Source organism: Lagenorhynchus albirostris, chromosome 2, assembly GCF_949774975.1.
Source record: "Lagenorhynchus albirostris chromosome 2, mLagAlb1.1, whole genome shotgun sequence".
NCBI lineage: Eukaryota > Metazoa > Chordata > Mammalia > Artiodactyla > Delphinidae > Lagenorhynchus > Lagenorhynchus albirostris.
Genome location: NC_083096.1, coordinates 69,684,515 through 69,704,743, shown reverse-complemented (window position 1 = coordinate 69,704,743; position 20,229 = coordinate 69,684,515). Strand labels below are relative to the sequence as shown.

Here is a 20,229-nt window from a genome sequence, read left to right as displayed (position 1 = left end):
TGTCCCAGCCCTGACTGTGAGGGAAGGCAGAGGTGCATTCCCCAGGCCCAAGGAATTTGGGTGAAACCAGCTAAATAGATATCAGAAGTATCTGTATCTTTCATCCTTTTGCCCTCAAAGTATACGTAGAGCATTCCTGGGAGATGGGAGTGGTGATGTGAGAGCTAGTGGGGAGGCGACCAGAGCCTAAGAAATCTTATTCTATCTTCAACTATTCCCCTGTGGAGCACTTAGTTCTTGAAGGGCACTCCATTGACTTGTCTGTAGCTTTGGAGTGGAGCGCATTGAGGGCAGGAGTCCATATTCCTCGATTTTATTTGCCAACTCTGCCTAAGGAACCAGGGAAGGAAGGATTAACTTCAGGGGTCAATTGTTTCAGGGAATAGTTCTGCTAGAATTAAGGCTGCAGCCCCTGTTCCTCTACCCCAAATTCTCACACCCATTCCCATTCTACCAAGAGGACAAGAGCGCCAACTTTGAGAGGTGCAGACCTCCAGGAGGGAAGTGTAGGTCCATTTGCCTACGGAGAGCTGTACCTGTGCGTCGAACTCATTTGGAGGTGTACTGTGTACTGTTCAGGACTGTGAGGGGGAGTCCCCAGGGCCTGGGAGGGTGGGGGGCGCCTAGGGGTGTTCCGAAGCGGTGTTCGAAAGAAGTTTTCACAGTCGTTCCCTCCGCCACCCTTCACAAAACGCGTCTCCAGGCTATATGGTGGAGGGAACTTCAGTGGCTCAAGCTCCAAGATGCTCCCTCTAGTGTCTTGCACGCTCAAAGGTTTTTCCCGACCTTGGAAAGGCAGGGCGATCTAAGGCCATCTACTTGAGTAAGTCTAAGCAGCTACTAGCAAGTCCCGTCTGTCTCTGCAGTGCCGGGTTGGAGCTCTCACGATGAGAGGTCTGCCACTCCTTTGCGTCCTCCTCTCCCACTGGCCCATGCTCAGCGGCCAGGCAGCCTTTTTTTTTTTTTTTTTTTTAATCGATTGGGCGGAGCCCAATCAAGGGAGGGTTGGGTCTCTGAAACCTTTTTTTTTCGCCCGGTTCCAAGATGGTGTTCATGACTACGCTGGGAATGCAACGTGAAGCCGCAGTTCTGCCATCATTCAAGATGGCTGCCCCCATCAAGATGACCGGGGTGTGCCTGGGGGAAAGGGGCAGCATGATGGTGTGAGACGGTAAGGGTTATTGCTCCATTGCAAGCCTCACCTTGAGGCATAGGAATGAAGAGCAGAAAGGCTAGGAAGCTGGGTGAGGTCTGTGGTGGAGGCTAGGATTAGAGAGTGGGGGAGGGTACAGGGGTGACAGGTGGGGGTGAGGGATTCAAGATGGGATGGGAGTGTGCCTGGGTTCAAGCTCCCCACCGGTGCCCTCTCCCCCCACTTTTCCTGTTCCAGGTCTAGCGTCGGACCATGTGGAAGTTTCTGGGACTGGGGAGCCGGATAATGGGGGGTGGGGCCCGTGCGGGGTAGAGGGAGCAATAGCGTCCTTTCCCAGGCGAACCCCGGCCCCTCCCCTGACCTCTGGACTGAAATGGGGAACACATTGGGCCTGGCACCGATGGGGGCTTTGCCCCGCCGGAGCCCCCGTCGAGAGGAACCTCTCCCCAACCCTGGGAGCTTCGATGAGCTGCACCGGCTATGCAAAGGTGAGAACTTGGCATCTAGGTGTCTCAAGTTGAAGGGGCAGAGAAGGGGAGGGTCTTGAATGGTGGGTGTCCAGTGATGGGAGCAGAAAAGGGGAGATCACAGCTGGGGCGGGCAGCCTCAGGGAGGATCAGGTGCTCAGTGCAGCGGAGCACTTCCTGTTACAGGACTTGAAAGGAGGTCAATTCCTCCAAAGCAGTTTCTATGGGATTGAAAGGGGAGACTACTTCATGGGGTAGGGGTTCCTTGCCTGTGCTTATTCCTTCCCTTCCCCTCCCCTCCACCCACTTCAGATGTATTCCCAGCACAGATGGAGGGAGTGAAGCTCGTTGTCAACAAGGTTCTGAGCAGCCATTTCCAGGTGCTCCCACTTTTCTGGCCCCTCCTTTCAATTCCTCCCTGCCTGTCTCTGGATCCTCTTCTCCTTTCCTTTGTGCTCCAGCCTTAGCCAGGCTATATGGGACAAAAGAGAGAGAATATGGGGGCTCTCTTTACTTCCTTTGCCTGTGGGACTTGTTGCTTTTAATCTGGTGACCCTCTGTATATGTTGTAATGTTTGGGTTTCTTAAAAGACCTGCTGGATGGGGACAAGATGAAGGGTGGGATGGGGGATTGAAATAGAGCAGAGATGCTCTCTCCTCCATCAACCTCTCTTTCCTTAGGTGGCTCACACTGTGCACATGAGTGCTCTGGGCTTGCCGGGCTATCACCTCCATGCGGCCTATGCAGGGGACTGGCAACTTAGCCCAACTGAGGTGAGGGCTCCACACACCTGGGTTATCTCCCTAAAAGCCCAGCTAGGACCCAGGTGTAGAGGAGGAGGAAATGTGTGTGTTATGAGGAAGAATGGGCAGGGCACCTCCTCTGTGTTTCTTGGGAGAGGGTGGGGAAACATTTGTGATGAGCTGGGAGTTTGTCCTTGTGGCTCCACTAGGGGGCGCCGGGTACCGTTAAAGAAATCCTACATTTGGATTAGAGTGAGTGGTGCCACCCAGCTCAGTCTTACTCTGGACACTCTTCAACAGGTGTTCCCCACTGTGGTCGGGGACATGGACAGCAGTGGCAGCCTCAACGCCCAGGTCCTGCTCCTCTTGGCAGAGCGGCTCCGAGCCAAGGCTGTCTTCCAGGTGACCCATGGTTCCTGCCTTCATCTACTGAAGCATTTCCTCTTTCTGCCCCATGAGTGTCCTGCTCTGGGGGCTCAGGGAGAGGAGCAGAGGCAACAGTGATCATAAAGCGGGAGGGAGATTTTACTTCTCCCTCTCCCTACCCAGACGCAGCAGGCCAAGTTCCTGACGTGGCAGTTTGATGGCGAGTATCGGGGAGATGACTACACAGCCACTCTGACCCTAGGAAATCCTGACCTGATTGGGGAATCGGGTGAGGAATTGGTACAGGGTTCTTTTTGTCTTGGCTGCCCACTTGCTAATGCTGGCTATGCCTCTTCATGGTCTGTACAGTTCAGGGATTAGAAAAGAAACTTTCTGGGGCAGGCTGGGGTGGGGGGCTGCTGGGGGTGAGGTAGAGGGCCTGTCTCTGTGAGTGACTCCATGTCTCCCCACCCCACAGTGATCATGGTTGCTCACTTCCTGCAGAGCCTCACTCATCGGCTGGTGTTGGGAGGAGAGCTAGTTTATCACCGGCGGCCAGGCGAAGAGGGGGCCATTTTGACACTGGCTGGGAAGTACTCGGGTATGGGGTGAGGAGGAATAGTGACAGGGAGGGAAATTCTGGACTTGGCTGGGGTCCTGGCCTGTGTTCTATTACAGTAACGCTCCTTTTCACTTGTACTTTGGTTTTTTATTTTTGTGTGTGTGTGTGTGTGTGTGTTTTTGTTGTACTTTGGTTTTGACAGCTGTGCACTGGGTAGCTACCTTGAATGTGGGATCAGGTGGGGCCCATGCAAGTTATTACCACAAGGCGAATGAACAGGTGAGTCTACTGATCCCATCCCCTGCCGCAACGAGTCCCTTCCAACCTCCACAGGCCCTGCTGACCCACTATTCTTCCTACCCTCGCTACATACACGTTTCATGCGCACCTCCATTCTGCTGATCCCCTGTCAGGACTCCTCTAGTCTTCACTGAGACAGATCCCTCTCCCATCCTTGCCCATGGTTCTCAGGTTCAGGTTGGAGTGGAGTTTGAGGCAAATACGAGGCTACAAGACACAACTTTCTCCTTTGGTTACCACCTGACTCTGCCCCAGGCCAACATGGTATTTAGAGGTGAGGGTTATTCAGATGACATTCGGAGGTGCTGAGGGATTGGGGTGGGGGACAGCGGGAGGGAAGCTCCGCCTTCCTCTGCTGGCCCCTTTCTCCGAGCCCTGTTAGATAACCTAGTGTATATTCTCTTCCCCAACAGGCTTGGTGGATAGTAACTGGTGTGTGGGTGCTGTGCTGGAGAAGAAGATGCCCCCGCTGCCCGTCACCCTCGCCCTCGGAGCCTTCCTTAATCACTGGCGCAACAGATTCCACTGTGGTTTCAGCGTCACTGTGGGCTGAGGTTGTCCCAGAGCCAGCCCCCATAACAGCTGGAATCTCTCAGTCAGGTGCCCTGGGGCCAGGAACTAGGCCCCTCTCAAGAGCCCACCTTGCTGGGTGACCTCTAGGTCCCAGGAGCAGAGTGGGGACAATACATGCCCTCCTCAGAACTGGAGCTGCCACAGAGGCAGCTGCTGACGCAGTGGTTTGAGGCTCCCACCTCTGCCATCAGCCCCAGTTTCATCTTCCCATACTCTTATGGCTCTGGACTAAGGGAGAAGAATTAACGCGTCTGTCTGGCTGCATTTTCTCCCCTCACTCCCACCTCCTTCATTTCCTTATGGATTGAAGCTCCTAGCCTCTTCCTCTTCAGAGCAGAAAAATCTGCATGGCATTAGCTCCCATCCTGTTTTCCATCCCAGAGTTTCCCAAGGCTGGGAAAGAAGGGCTGAAGGGCTAAATCTTTGACCCCAGAAAGTGGGGCCCACCTATTCCCAGACGGAGCTTCTTTACCTCTTAGCCCTGAGGCTTCCTCCTTCCCCATCTTCTGTGCTTCCAGAGAACAACTTTGTCCCCATGGCCACCCCTCATTCTCCCCGTTACCGCATGAAGAGGCAGACATTGCTTTGATCTTTCACTGCAACCAGTGGGCTCCCTGTTTACTGGCTCCAGCCTCTGGTCCGAGTGTTTTCCCCTTTCCAGTCCAGCATGTCCAGGTGGTCTGGGGAAGGAGGCGAACTGGGCCTCAGCTGCAGGTCTCCTGGAGCAGTGGCACCATGGTGGACAGTCCCCTGGATGGTCTCGATTTGGTACCAACATGCGTTGTTAATGCTTCGGAGATCAGCCAACCGGCCCAGCAGCTTCGCATATAGAAACCTTTGGGGTCACCAGGGAAGGAGAAGAGAGATAGGCAGCTGAGAGTCTTGTCCTGAGGCCCTGACCCCCTAAACTGCCTCTCTGTGAAGCTAGGTCTGAACATTAGGGAAAATACGCTCTGATGTGACAAATGTATCAGAAGCTCCAAAGGTCCCCAGTGGGGCCTCTATCTGACACCGACTTCTCTCACCATGCCGTTTTTCTTGAACCCAGAGCTCAGAGGGCCGAGTGTGAAGGAAGCCCCAGACTTTGCCAGATATTCAGCTGTGTGGAATCCGAGGATCTGGCCTTCTAGAGCAGGTTCTAGAAGGTGGGTGTGTTCTATGGTATAAAGCAACCCTCTTCTGGCCAAACTGGCAAATTGAGGAATAAGCAAGACAGAAGTGGAGTGCACTTCAGAGCCTGGTTAGATCATGGACTGTTGAACCAGGGGCTGGCATTGGCCATGAAACTGAATGACCATAACTTCAAGGGGAATGGAAAAGGAATTGGACCAATGGAGAAGGAGGGGAAGGGCCAAGGAAAGAGAGTGAACAAGATTCTTGAAAGTCTGTTTTAGTCTGGAGGAGTTGGATTGGTGAGGTGATGGATGTCATCAATCTCAGGAATGCTATTATACCGAGCCTGTGAGCTACTACTTTGCATCTCTCCTGAATAAAAAAATCTGGGAAAAGTGAGATGAAACAGCAGTAGGAGCAATTTGAATGCCGGAACTCTATGAGATGGGAGGGAAGGACTAGACCCCCAGGGGCCCTGGTTTCCCAAAGGAAAGGACAGTAAAAGCACTCATCCTGAGTTCAGTGTCTCCCTAACTCCTTCCCACCCTGGCGCAGCCTCCACGTGTCCAGTCCCACTGTACCGGTCCCGGGGATTTTGCTGCTGGCCTTTGATATAGCTCTGCAGAGTCAGCGCTGTCTCCTCTTGCAACTGATCAGTCCCCTCTCTCTGGGTTATCCCAGGCCGGTCTGTAAGATAGGGAGTGGGGAAGGACAAGGTGGGAGGTTGCGGGTGGCCTGCATGGTGCCCCGGGGAGCCAAGACTGGGATAGACCCATTCCACAGGTTTGAAGACTAAAAGGCCTGGATGGATGGATTCAAGGAGCTGGGAGTTTGGGCAGAGGTGGTGGAACAAAAGCTTCTGGGCTTTGAGGGATGCTTCCCGGGAGAGAAGAGGGCCATGGCAGCCACGAACACATACTCCAGGCTCCTGGAGCTGCAGTTGGTGCAGTGTCCTATGGAAGCCGAAGAGAACTCCAAAAACTTCCTGGAACCCCACGGTGGGTTCCAGGGACACGGGCTTCGTAGTTGTGGCTCTCGGGCTGTAGAGCACAGGCTCAGTAGTTGTGGCGCACGGGCTGAGTTGCTCCGCGGCATGTGGGATCTTCCCAGACCAGGGCTTGAACCCGTGTCCCCTGCATTGGCAGGCGGATTCCTAACCATTGCACCACCAGGCTTAGGAGCCTTCAGGTCACCTCACCACATACCATACCGAAGGGATGCATGTCCTCTACTGTTCTAGCACCATCTCACCATGCACTCCATCTTCTACTGTGTAGCAAAGAAGCCCGCAGAGGAAGTTTTGTGTTTGGAGACACAAAGTGGCATTGAGTGCAATGTGACATTTCTACAGCTGCTTCCTTGAGAAGGGAGATCTGGTCCTCCATGGGCCAGAGCAGGAAACCTGCTCTTTAGACTCTAGCCTGAACTTCAGAGAGGGAAAGGAACTCCCGGTTCTGATTGAGACACTTAAAAGCTGGGAATTCAAGACCTGCTACTTGAAAAGGCTGAGGGATGGGTTAGTTTGGTTAGTGACCTTTTTTGGGGGCGGGGGTGGTGGTGAGGGTGGGATTATAATTTACTGGAGTGTTTTCTTCCTGAAAGGTAAGGGGAGGTCACATACCGAAAGGGGCAGGTCCTTGGTGAGCCTGATGATTTGCTGTACCATGAAAGTGTTGATGTCTGCGAAATGTGTGAGCAGAGGCAGTGCAGGGAACTGGGTGGACAGTGCTGGTGATGGAGGAACAGATGAGCTGGAGGCTGCAGAGGTCAGAGCCTGGGTGAGAGGCCCCGGTCCTAGGGATCTCTTTTAGGCCTCTCCAGCTTTATCTTGGAAGGGTTCCGGGCTAAGGAGTCTGCCTCGGCTGGGGTTCTGGAGAAGTCCTGTCCTCTACTGGTGCGTGGCACACGGCCCCCTCCCTCAGGCCAGCCTCCTTGGGCACTCTTTTGGTCATATTTCAGCTTGAATCCTGGAAATGCTCTCCCTGAACTGAACAAACGGGTCAAACATGGCACCCACGTGGCGAGTTTGGGCCCCCAGCAGTGTCTGGACTAGCTCTTTCTCCTCAGCTGCCTCGATGCTTGCTGTGCCCGCCGCTGGGCCTGTCTTGCTTACCGCAACGCCCGGGCTTCTGCCGATGCGATCATTGTGCCTGGGGAAGGGATGTGACAAAACTATTAGACTAGCAGAGAGCACCTTCCTCTGTCAGCCCCTGGTCTGGGGCCCTCGGACGCTGCGTAATGAAGGACGCGGGGAGGGAGGAGAGTTCTTGAGGCCTCCTTGGGCTTGGCTGAAGTCCCAGGGGCTCCAGGTGGTAGGGGATTCCTGTACACTTTCCCCGACCTGTGAGGCACTGCAGCAGAAAACAATGCACTGTGGGAAGGAAAAAAAGGATGGACAATAAAGTGGGAATAGTATACGGAGATGTTTGACTTCTGGGGGAGCACTGAAGAGGGAGGGATTGTGATACCAAAAACATCACCCTATGTTTGCATAGCTTTATAATTTCAAAGCTTCTGAGGTTAAGTCTCACTGAATGAAACAATCCTGTGGGTGGAGAGGGCAGGTGTTATTATCCATATTTTTCAGAAACTGACATTCCAGTGACAGGTCCAAGGTCACAAAATACTTACGTGATGTAGACTGAATTCAAGATTTTTTGACTTCTACAGTTTCCTTTCCACTGCTCCATATTGAGAAGCAGTGTGACGTCATGGAGAAAGCAAGGGTCTGGTGAATACTGACTCTACAACTTTTCAGCCGAGTGGACTTGGACAAGTTGATTTCTGTTACTTTAAGTTGAATATGAGTTACATTATCTTTTGGGGGCAGAGCCTTATTACCTGGCACAGAGAAAAAAACGTTAAATAATTCAACAATTATCAAGTACCTACTAAGTGACAGGCACTATATTTGAGAGATGGAAGAGTAAAATCAAGCCATATAAATATCTAAGGGAAGAGCATTCCAGGTAGAGGCAATGGCGAGTGCAAGTATAAGTTACAACAGTCTTGAGAAGAGTGTGCTTGGTGTGTTTGAGAATGGCATTGACGTCAGTGTGGCTGGGATGGGTTGAGCAAGGGGAAGAGTCGGAAGTGAAATCTGAGAGGTGGTATGGAGGAGCTGGCCCATGAGATCATGGACCATAAGAGGGAGGAGGAGCCCTTGGAGGTTTTGAGCAGAATAGTGACATTGTCTGACTTGTTTCACAAAGCTTACTCTGCCTGCCCTGTGGAGAATACGCTGTGGGAACAAGGGCAAAGCATAGTCAGTGGAGGAACATAGTGGATTCTCGGGATGGAAAAGGGCCAACTCACTGTCCTTCTTCATGCCAGCATCTAGGCACTTCTGCAACCTGCAGGCTGGGCCTTGTTGACCTTCCAGCTTCCAGCAAAGGGGCACGTGAGACCTGTGCTTTTGCAGACTGTTTGCCTGAGAAGACAGAGACATTGTGAGGGTTGGGGATGGCAGCGAGCAGGTAGGTATGTGAGGGGCTGAAATGAAATGGTCAAAAAGAAACTATGGGGCTTCCCTGGTGGCGCAGTGGTTGAGAGTCCGCCTGCCGATGCAGGGGACACGGGTTCGTGCCCCAGTCCGGGTCGCACTTGCCGCGGAGCGGCTGGGCCCGTGAGCCATGGCCGCTGAGCCTGCGCGTCTGGAGCCTGTGCTCCGCAACGGGAGAGGCCCCAACAGTGAGAGGCCCGCGTACCGCAAAAAAAAAAAAAAAAACTATGGTGAGAATTCCCTGGCAGTCCAGTGGTTATGAAACAGGAGGGAAGGGGCAGGGCACAACCTTTGAAAGAATGACATAGCCCAAGGACATGACATAAACTGATTAGAACCAAATGGGTCCAAGATGGCAGACAAGTCGAGTTCCACTAGACCTTGAGCCTCAGTATACGCTCACTGTAACACATCAGCAAGCTAAATGACACACCCACAGGGCCATGACAGTTACCAGGCCCACCTGGGATCAAAAAGTGGGCGGTGGTCCAATTCCTGGAAATCCCCGCCCCTTCCTGAAATAGCTGGAATACTCCTCCCACTCATTAGCATATGAAAATACCCACCGCTATAAAAACTGACAACCCCAGACCCTGGTGCCTTTTCTCACCTTCTGAGGTGGCCCACACTTTGTGTGGGGAGTGTGTTTCTCTCTAAATAAATCCATTTCTTACCTATCGCTTTGTCTCTCACTGAATTCTTTCTGTGATGAGACATCAAGAACCTGAGCGTCATTAAGTCCTGAAACCAGGTATGTGATCTCAGTTGGAAGACCGTAGGTTTTGGCCGGGTTCGAGTCCTGGCCGAGAGGGTTCAAGTCCCGATCTGGGTCTAGGCTGTGTTCGAGTCCCAATCTGAGGTGCACCGTTTCAGTTAGGACTATGCGCTTTCACCGCCGAGGGCCTGGGGTTCAATCCCTGGTTGGGGAACTAAGATCCCGCAAGGCAAGTGGACAAAAAAAAAAAAAAAATCTGTGGTGACATGGGCTACTCTGAGCTGTGCCCAGAGGTCCCTAGGGGTAGAGAGGATACAACGCATCTCAAGCATTTCCAGGGGGGCACAGAATCAGTCAGGAGAGCCTAGTTGGTGCTGTACTAGTTTGGTGCTTTGCAGGTAGTGAGTACCCTTGACCAAGGGGTTGTGTCCATAGGACAAGCACTCAGCCTTCCCTCTGTTATTTTGCCTCATGTTTATACAAGTGTTGAGGCTGGCAGTTTGCAGCGTGCTAGCCACAGGGTAGTCAGGCTTCAAGATGCAGGAGTGATGTAACTGGACAAGCTTGGGCATGTGCCAGGGCTTAAAGGCTGCCTGGCAGGCAGTTTGGGAGGGCGTTTCTGCTGGGGAGGAGGTTCTCACCTGAAGAAACCCTTGCAGTCCTCAGAAGTCAGGGCCTGGAAGGGATGGCCTGTGGCTCAGTTCCTGCACACGCACAATTCCTCTGCTCATCCTCCTCACGGACCATGGCGTCAGGTGTTGCAGTGGCTGTCACAGGCCCCTGAATGTCAGAGGGGTTATCAGTCGGCTCTGGACCACCCTTGACCTTCTTCCCCTTCTGCAGAGCCTCTTCCCAAACCTGCCCTCGGCCTGACCCCCTGCATTATCTGCACTTAATTGCTTTTAGTCTCTGGACCCCGAAAGTTTTCCTACCTGCTTCTCTTCCCACTCTGACCCTGCTTTCCCCTTGAGCTCAAGAGCTGCTAGTGTTTAGAGTTAGGGATTACGGCCCTCAGTATCTGGAAAACAAGGATAGAAACTGCTCCTTATCAGATTCATGTAGATGTTCCCTATTGCTGAGGAGAGAGGGAGAGAACAAGCTTTTTCACATGACGTATGTCAACAGTAAAAGAATAGGCATGGGCTTCCCTGGTGGCACAGTGGTTGAGAGTCCGCCTGCCGATGCAGGGGACACGGGTTTGTGCCCCGGTCCGGGAAGATTCCACATGCCGTGGAGTGGCTGGGCCCGTGAGCCATGGCCGCTAAGCCTGCGCGTCCGGAGCCTGTGCTCTGCAACAGGAGAGGCCATAACAGCGAGAGGCCCACTTACCGCAAAAAAAACCACAAAAAAACAGAAAAACAGAATAGGCATTACAATTGTACAAAGCTCCCAAAAGGAAAGTTCTTCAAAAGAGACTGGGGGCTAATTAAGGGCTTATGTAAAGAGCTAGAAGAGGTCCCACTTCCCGAGAAGGGAGGGCTGAGAATTAAATCAGAATAGCCTCTAAAACATTAGATATATGGGATTGATCTGGGGCCTCTTGCACCAGAGCTGGCATCATGGGAGTGTGCCCTGTGCAGTCACACAGGCTCTGTGCTCAGAGGAATCTTGGGCTTGGTTTAATGCTCTGATATTGCCACTGTCTTGAAATTCTTTTTTTTTTTAATAAATTTATTTATCTATTTTTGGCTGTGTTGGGTCTTCGTTGCCGTGCACGGGCTTTCTCTAGTCATGGTGCATGGGCTTCTCATTGCGGTGGCTTCTCTTGTTGCGGAGCATGGGCTCTACGCGCGCGGGCTTCAGTAGTTGTGGTACTCGGGCTCAGTAGTTGTGGCACACGGGCTTAGTTTCTCTGCGGCATGTGGGATCTTCCCGGACCAGGGCTCGAACCCGTGTTCCCTGAATTGGCAGGTGGATTCTTAACTACTGTGCCATCAGGGAGGTCCTGTCTTGAAATTCTTAATGATGTTTGAACAAGGAGCTTTGCATTTTCATTTTTCAGTGGGCCCTGCAAATTATGTACCTGGTTTGTATAGAGCCAAGATGAAGGACATCTAATTAATAAGTTTAAGAATCAGAAGTAGGAGCCTTCACTGGGGTTGTCTAGTGCTCAATAGACACTGAAGAATATTTTTGCAAGTGTAAAGAGTGTGCATGTGTCCAGATGGCCAAGAGGCAGTTGAAAATATGCTCAACATTGCTAATTATTAGAGAAATGCAAATCAAAACTGTCATGAGATATCACCTCACACCAGTCAGAATGGCCATCATCAAAAAGTCTACAAACAATAAATGGTGGAGAGGGTGTGGAGAAAAGGGAACCCTACTACACTGTTGGTGGGAATGTAAATTTGTGCAGCCACTATGGAGAACAGTATGGAGGTTCCTTTAAAAAACTAAAACTAGAGCTACGGTATGATCCAGCAATCCAACTCCTGGGCATATATCTGGAGAAAACCATAGTTTGGAATGATACATGCACCCCAATATTTATTGCAGCGCTGTTTACAATAGCCAAGGCATGGAAGCAACCTAAATGTCCATCGACAGACGAATGGATAAAGATGTGGTACATATATACAATGGAATATTACTCAGCCATTAAAAAGAATGAAATAATGCCATTTGCAGCAACACGGATGGACCTGGAGATTATCATACTGAGTGAAGTAAGTCAGACAGAGAAAGACAAATATGATATCGCTTCCATATGGAATCCAAAAAATGATGCAAATGAACTTATTTACAAAACAGAAACAGACTCACAGACAGAAAACAAACTTACGGTTACCAAAGGGGAAAGATGGGAGGGAAGGATAAATTGGGAGTTTGGGATTGACAGGTACACTCTACTATATTTAAAATAAATAACCAACAAGGACCTACTATATAGCACAGGGAACTCTGCTCAGTATTCTGTAATCAGCTAAATGGGAAAAGAATTTGAAAAAGAATTGATATATGTATATGTATAACTGAATCACTTTGCTGTACACCTGAAACCAACACAACATTGTAAATCAACTATAGTCCAACATAAAATAAACATTTTTAAAAATTTAGAAGGTGGGAATTTCTAAAAGAAAAAGTGGGTATGTGTGTATACACATACACATGCACTCTCTCTCCCAACGTTTGTGAACAGAAGAAGTAATTTCAAAAGCTATTTGGATGTTTTGGGGATGGGTAACATGTTGGATACATCTATGTTGGATAAATCCGATCCCACACACACTGGCATAAGGTCCAAATCTCAGTCTTTCACTTTGAAAGGTCTTTCTCACTGTACATCTCCCTGGGTGTTTGCTGTTTCTGCACTAATATAGTCTTCTCCCACTAGAATACACCATTTTTTTCTTTTTTTTTTTTTGGCATATCATCTGCTTCTTCAGTTAAGGGTTAAATTATAATTAATGATGCTCTAACAGTGAGTTAAAAGCCCAAGTGGAGGCTAGAGCCATAAAAATACATTTAGAGAGACAGAGACAGAGAGGAGAGATTGGGTTAAAAAGAGCCTTGTTTAGGTCCCCTTCATCTCAAGTAGGTGTAACATCCAACTATGTATAATTTACTGCATTTGTAGTAAGCTGAGCTCCAGAGAACACAGGTGCTTGCACCTGGTCCTTGGGAGTCGGTGAGCCTATTTATGCATATGCATCTGTTGGTATCTTTGCTTGAGTGAGACTCTGTGAGAATTCACACTAACTCATTCAATCAACAAATACTGACTGAGAACCTACTATGTATTAGACACTAAGGATAAAAAAGGTGAATAAGATGCTTTCCTGCCCTCATGGAGTTTAAAGGTGCTAACGGAGAGACAGACCTTTAAATAGCTATAAAGAAATATAATCAGGAACTGCCCTGGTGGTCCAGGGGTTAAGACTCAGCACTTCCACTGCAGGGGGTGCAGGTTCGATCCCTGGTTGGTGAACTAAGATTCAGCATGCCGGGCGGCACGGCCAAAAAAAAGAAAGAAAAGAAATATAATCCTATCAGTGATGACGCTATGCACAGAGCATTCTGAGACTACAGAAGAGGGGCACCTAATCCTGCTTTGGCAAAGAGGTGTTGAGGAGGAGGCAGGAAAGTCTTCCTGGAGGAGTGACAGCTGAGTTGATTTTTAAAGGATAAGAAGGAGTTAGCCAGATACAAAAAAGTAAATATGGTAGAACCACGAACAGGTCTTTCTTGCTGGAGCATAACATTTCAGGCTGGAGTGGGAAGAGAAAAGTCTAGAGAGATGGGGTATGAGGCTGAGATGTAGGCAGGGCCAGTTCATGGGAGACCTCTTGTGCCAGAGAAAGCAGCTTAAGTCCATCAGGAAGGTTTTAAAGGGTAAGATGGGAAATGACATGGTCATGGACATGGACATGGTCATGGTCATGGCTGTTTGGGAGATAGATTTGAGGGGGCAGGACTGGAGGCAAAGAAACCAGTTAGCTACTCCTGCCATAAAGTAGGTGAGGGATTAAGCCTGATCTAGGATAGTGGTAGGATATAGTGGAGGAGAGGGTTTTGAAAAATACCTGGGAGGTGAAATAATTGGAACTTGGTGAGTACTAGAATGTCTAGGTTGAGAAAGAGGAAGAGGTAAAGATGACTCCAGGTTCCTAGCATGGGTGATTGAGTGGATGGTGGTACCACCAAATGGGAGAGAGACTACAGAAGGAGTATACGGCCCTCCCTACTTGGGCCCCTATCCTTTTCCACAGTTGCAGATTTACTCTAGCAATAAGGTATTAAGTGCCCACTCTGTGGTGAGGCACTATGGAAAGGGATAAAAGAGAGGGTTCCTATTATCAAGGAATTTACTGTCTGATTATGGAGATTGCATAAGTAAATGGAACTCCTAGATCTTACCAGGAAATATATAATCAAACTCTAAATTGTGTGGTAAAGATCATATATCATAGGTATTAATTGCTTCATTAATTTGTTCTTATTATGAGCAGTGTGCTGTGTAAGAATCCTTACCAGTGTTAATCCTGAAACATAAGTAATATCACCACTTTACAGATGAGAAAACTGAGGCCAGAGAGTTGAAGTAACTTGTACAAGGATTACTATACCCAATAGTTTATTGGATGACTTCACCTGGATGTCACACAGGCATCTCAAATTCAGTATGTCTACAGCGAAGCTTTATGATCCCTAAAGCACAAGCAACATAATAAAAAAATAAGTGGTACTGCATCAAACTAAAAAACTTCTGCATAGCAAAAGAAATGATCAACAAAATGAAAAAGCCACTTACAGAATGGGAGAAAATATTTGCAATCCACACATCTGTAAAGGGGTTAATATCCAAAATAAATAAGGAACTCATACAACTCAATAGCAAAAAACCCAAATAATCCAACTTTAAAATGGGCAAAGGACCTGAGTAGACATTTTTCGAAAGGAGATATTCAGATGGCCAACAGGTACATGAAAATGTGCTCAACATCGCTAATATTTATGGAAATGCAAATCAAAACCACAATGAGATATCACCTCACAACTGTTAGAATGACAATCATCAAAAAGACGAGAAATATAAAAATTGTGAGTCACTATGTTGTACATCTGAAACTTATGTAATACTGTTCATCAACTATACCTCAATAAACACACACACGCGCACGCACGCGAAAAAAGAAAAGAAATAACAATTGTTTGTGAGGATGTGAAGAAAAGGGAAACTGTGTGCACTGTTGGTGGGAAAGTAAATTGGTACAGTCACTGTGGAAAAGAGTATGGAAGTTCCTCAAAAAATTAAAAATAGAACGACCATATGATCCAGTAATTCCGCTTCTGGGTACTTATCTGAAGGAAACAAAATCACTGTCCCAAAGGGATATCTGTATCTCCATGGTCTTTGCAGAATTCTTTATAATAGCCAAGACATGGAAACAACCTAAGTGACCATCACTAGATAAATGGATAAAGAAGATGATATATATATAATATCTATTTAATATATGATATATATTTAATTCAGCCATAAAAAAGAAGGAAACACTACCATTTGTGACAACATGAATGGACCTTGAGGGAATTACGCTAAGGGAATAAGAGAAAGACACATACTGTGTGATCTCACTTATATGTGGAATCTAAAAAAAAAAGCCAAACTCGGGGACTTCCCTGGCAGTCCAGTGGTTAAGACTCCGCCCTTCCACTGCAGGGGGCACCGGTTTGAACCCTGGGGGAACTAAGATCCCGCATACCACGCAGGGCGGCCAAGAAAAAAACAAACCCAAACTCATAGAGATAAAGATCAGATTAAATCAGATTGGTGGTTGGCAGAGGTGGGGGGAGAGGTGAAGCTGGTCGAAAGGCACAAACTCCTAGTGATGATGTAAATAAATTCTGAGGTTGTAGTATACAACATGATGACTATAGTTAACAATACTATATTGTATATTTGAAGGTTGCTAAGAGAGCAGATCTTAAAAGTTCTCATTACAGGGAAAAAAATTGTAGCTGTGAGGTGAATCATTTGACAATATATACATATTAAGTCATTATGATGTACACCTTAAACTTACGCAATGTTACATGTCAATCGTACCTCAGTAAAACAAAATGGAAATCATTGTCACCTCCCACAAACTAATTTCTCCTACACAACCTAACTTGGTGACTATCCCAACATGAGGAAGTATTGCGTTGGCCAAAAAGTTCGTTTGGGTTTTCCTGTAAGATGTTATGGAAAAACCCGAATGAACTTTTTGGCCAAGCCAGTAGAAAGAGCATGTGGCTTGGAGTCATTCAGACTTAAGTTCAAATTTTGACTCCGGCTCTTGCTAGCTGAATCACTTTTTTTTTTTTTTTTTTTTTGGTTCCTGTCCTAATTATTTGAAGTCACTGAGACCCAGCTCCATGGGAGTCAGATATCATCAGGCTGGGCCATTCCCAGACTGGGGAAGGGAGGCTGACTTCCTTTTCCTAGCTCAGTACTGAATTAGGGAGAAGTTCAGACTAGAGGAGAGATGCTCTGGCCCAGGGCTGCCCCTTCACCTGGGGCCCAGGGATTGCCCTGAACCTTCTTTTTTTGTTGTTGTTTCCTGACCAGGGATTGAACCTGTGCCCTCGGCAGTGAAAGTGCAGAGACCTAAACGGTGGACTGCCAGGGAATTCCCTGGCCCTGAGCCTTCCTGTTCTTGGAGAAGTCCACCTTGCAGTTCTTTGAGATGGGGCTGTCTTAGGAACACACCTCTCTGACCTTGCTCTTCTTATGTACAGAAATGCTCCCCAGGCTTCATGGTCTCTCCCACTGAGCAGACTGAGACTGGGGGATGTGCTGCAGAGTGCCCCTGGCATTCATGATGAACAGGCTTTCAGGGTTAACTGATGTTCTTACCCTCTTCCAACATACCTGTCCTAGGCCAGGCTCCGAAAAACAACTGTGTTGGTTGTAGCCTGGTAGGTTAAACTCTCTGAACTTTGGTTTTCTTATCTGGAAAAAAGGGTTTAATGACACCCACTAGCTGGGTTTGTTGTGAAGATTAAATAAAGTGATATATGTAAACTTCCTTACACAGTGCTTGGAACATGGAAAGAAGTCAATAAATATTCATTCTCTTACACTCTTCCTTTCCTTCTTTTCCACTGCTGCCCTCTCCCTGATGTCAAGCCAGAAGCCGGGGAGTCACCTAGCCCCTTTTCTCTCCCTCCCTAAAAAAGATCAGATTCCATGCCCTGTCATTCCTGTCTCCTGGCCTCTACATGCCCACTACCTCTTAGCTGAGTTCAGGCCCTCATCATTTTCCACTTATCACTGCAAGTAGTGGAATTAAATTATTCTCCCTAAGACCAGCTTCATCTATTTCCAACCCATCCTCCATGCTGTTGCTATTTCTAAAATGCAAATTTGATCATGTCTCTCCCCTGCTTAAAATTCTTCATTTGCTTCTCATCACCTTTGGGATAAAATCCAATCTCTTTGGCATGCCACACGAAGTGCTTTGTGATCTGGCCCCTATTTATCACTCTGCCTTCATCTATGCCACTTCCCTCCCCTGACCTAACACATCATACTTTGTGCTTAAGCACTCAGAGTTCCCTGAACAAGCTATGCTCACCACCCCTGAACATCTGCCCTTATTATTCAGCCTGATTGGAACTGCCACACACACCCCACTTCCAAACCACCACACATCCCCCCCCCCACCAGGTTCCCTTGATCCTTTTGGCCCTTCGGGCCTGAGTACAGCAGATCGCCTCTGGGAGCCTGTGGGTTAGAGCTACACGTCTGCTCACACATTTGTCACAGCACGTATCACACTGCAGAGCAGCTGTCACTTTCTGACTGTCAATCAACTGTGAGTTGAAGTCAAGAGCTGCATCTTTTATCTTTGGATCCTTAGGGTCTTGAGTACTCCAAGCACAGACAATAAATGTTTACAGAGTGAGTAAATGGGCTGGGATGTGAATTAAGGTCTGATTCGAAACTCATGCTCATTCTATGTGGCATCATGTTATTATTTGAGAATGAATTCATTCATTAAACAAATACTTAATGGGTATCTATTTTTCCAGGCATTTTTCAGTAAGGTACATTCCATGTCATCTGGGTCCATTTCCTGTTTCCCTCTTCGCTGCTGTCTTTCATAGCTGATTATCTTTTGCTGTTCTGAGTTTCTGACAGGACACTCATTGGTCTTTTAGTCTGATTCCTGACTCGTTTCTGACTTCTGAACAATTGCCGCCTGCTGTTCTTACCTGCCATGTTTGCAGTTGACGTGTGGCCAACCTCACTCAGGTGTCCACTGAGCCAAGTTTCCAGTCGGCCTGCTTTATCCTATTCGGCCTCCCAAGTTTTGGCACAAACGCTTCTTTGAATAGGAAGGGTTCAGGCTACCTCCTTTCCTTTGTATCCTGTAATCTGGTTTTGATCTTTAAATTCACCAAAGATCTCCGGTGACCTGTTGAATTCAATGGGTTTTCTCTTATGTTTCTCCCAATCAACCTCCCCACTGCTTTGACTCCCTGACAAGAGTCTACCAATGCAGGGGACGCGGGTTCATGCCCTGGTCCGGGAAGATCCCACATGCAGCGGAGTGGCTGGGCCCGTGAGCCATGGCTGCTGAGCCTGCGCTCCGCAACGGGAGAGGCCACAGCAGTGAGAGGCCCGCGTACCGCAAAAAAAAAAAAAAAAAAAGAAATGTCTTTTCTCCCTATAGCCTCTATGATGTTATGCGTTCCCGATTCTCAACCTGTGCTTCTAGTAGCTCTTTTTTCTTTCTCCTCTATTGGAGTCTCATTTTACCTAAGGCTATTGGTTATGGAAAACTATGGATTTTTCTCTAAGGCTCAATTTCAACCTCCTCACCTTTCTTCTTCTATGTTCTTCCCTAATATAGATAACACAAGGCTGTGTTAAAATGTAAAAATAGCTCACATTTTAGCATCACAGTTTACAGAATGCCTTTACATACCTGATTTCATTTATCCTCATTCTAGTATGTGAACGTCTTCACAAATTAACTCCAGTTCCATGCATGGGATCTTGCTATTCTTAGTAGCTCCTTATGATGCCTGTTCAGATTGTTATTCTCATTCTATTCTTTCTTCTGGACTCTCACTGCACTTGCCCAGACTTCCACCACAGCACCCATAATGATATTGCACCTTCGCGTTCACATGACCATCTCTCCCCTTCTAGACTGTAGGTTCTATGTCATGTGGGTCTTCTTTTCCCAACACCTAGCGTAAGTCCTGGCCATAATGTGTGTTTAATAGCCAGTGAATAACTGAATAACTCCCAATTTTCTGGTCCCGATTCCAAGAGTCACTTCGAATCCTCTCCTAAATCTTGTTATTGATTCCTTATGCCTTAGGTTTCTTGATGTTGTCCCTTTTCTTCTGTTACTGTCACTATAGTCACCCAGACTGTTGCACTTTGTACAATTATGACATCCCCATCTTTTTCTCCCTGCTCTTGGTCTTTCTCTTGTCAAATCAGTCCTATGTTTTCCTTGCAAGTATAATCTAAAAATGCCATTTGTACCAGGGTAAGGTTTAAATTCCTTATTCTGACATTCAAGGCCCTCACACATCTCCTGCCACTTCCCTACCATAAACCTCAGTCTTCTTTCACCATTTCTTTCTTGTTATCACCCAGATGTCAGATCGACACCTTTTCCTCCTTCCCCCCTTCCTTCTAGCATTTGTCTAAATTTTAGCCTTCCTTTATCCAGCCCAAATCCCATTTTCTCCAGGAAGCTTTTGACTCTTTCAGTCCTAGACAATGTCTTTCTTCTTAGACCTATACTATTTACTGTTATACAACTTACTGTTGTAGCATACTTGGGCATTTAATCATCTATGGCAGGGATTGGCAGTTTATGGCCTGTAAGCCAAATCTGGCCTGCTGCCTGTTTTTGCACAGTCTGTGAACTAAGAATGGTTTTTACATTAAAAATGTAAAAGAAGAAAAAGAATATTTCACAGCACATGAAAATTATATGAAATGCACATGTTAGTGTCCACAATAAAGTTTTATTAGAATATAGCCACACCTATTTTGTTTAGATATCGTCTATGACTGCTTTCAAGCCATAATGAGAGGCTCAAGTAGTTTAACTATAGGGCCTACAAAGCCTAAAATATTTACTCTCTGGCTGTTACAGAAAAAGCTTGCTAACCTCTGATCTAGGATCTTGGATTCTCTGTATAATCTTTGCATCACTGTTCAAGAACTTCGGAGAGGTCTGCTTCACTAAAGACAATCATTTCAAGGCTAAT

At 47.7% G+C, this 20,229-nt stretch overlaps 2 protein-coding genes and 1 long non-coding RNA gene across 4 annotated transcripts; 2 read left to right on the top strand and 1 right to left on the bottom strand.

Moving 5' to 3' along the window:
* Positions 1-1,045: 1,045 nt before the first annotated feature.
* TOMM40L (translocase of outer mitochondrial membrane 40 like) lies at positions 1,046-5,684 on the top strand. Of its 2 annotated transcripts, XM_060134629.1 has the most exons (10): positions 1,046-1,171; positions 1,391-1,641; positions 1,933-2,000; positions 2,302-2,394; positions 2,665-2,766; positions 2,914-3,019; positions 3,209-3,331; positions 3,495-3,571; positions 3,764-3,866; positions 4,006-5,684. In XM_060134629.1, the coding sequence occupies exons 2-10, from the start codon at positions 1,527-1,529 to the stop codon at positions 4,143-4,145; spliced, it is 927 nt and encodes a 308-aa protein (XP_059990612.1). In that variant the 5' UTR covers positions 1,046-1,171; positions 1,391-1,526; the 3' UTR covers positions 4,146-5,684. The 2 variants fall into 2 exon arrangements, with proteins under 2 accessions (XP_059990612.1, XP_059990618.1); XM_060134635.1 differs by lacking the exon at positions 3,209-3,331.
* NR1I3 (nuclear receptor subfamily 1 group I member 3) lies at positions 4,870-10,242 on the bottom strand. Its single transcript, XM_060134643.1, is given in 15 exon segments — positions 4,870-4,914; positions 4,916-5,000; positions 5,860-5,980; positions 6,160-6,199; positions 6,201-6,296; positions 6,537-6,621; positions 6,623-6,680; positions 6,896-7,006; positions 7,009-7,037; positions 7,261-7,345; positions 7,348-7,428; positions 8,594-8,644; positions 8,647-8,708; positions 10,137-10,209; positions 10,212-10,242. Coding segments are annotated over 15 exon segments (1,053 nt in total).
* LOC132511471 (uncharacterized) lies at positions 6,886-12,525 on the top strand. The gene is made up of 3 exons (XR_009537622.1): positions 6,886-7,056; positions 7,949-8,754; positions 11,995-12,525. It is a non-coding gene; the product is annotated as an uncharacterized LOC132511471 (long non-coding RNA).
* Positions 12,526-20,229: the final 7,704 nt, after the last annotated feature.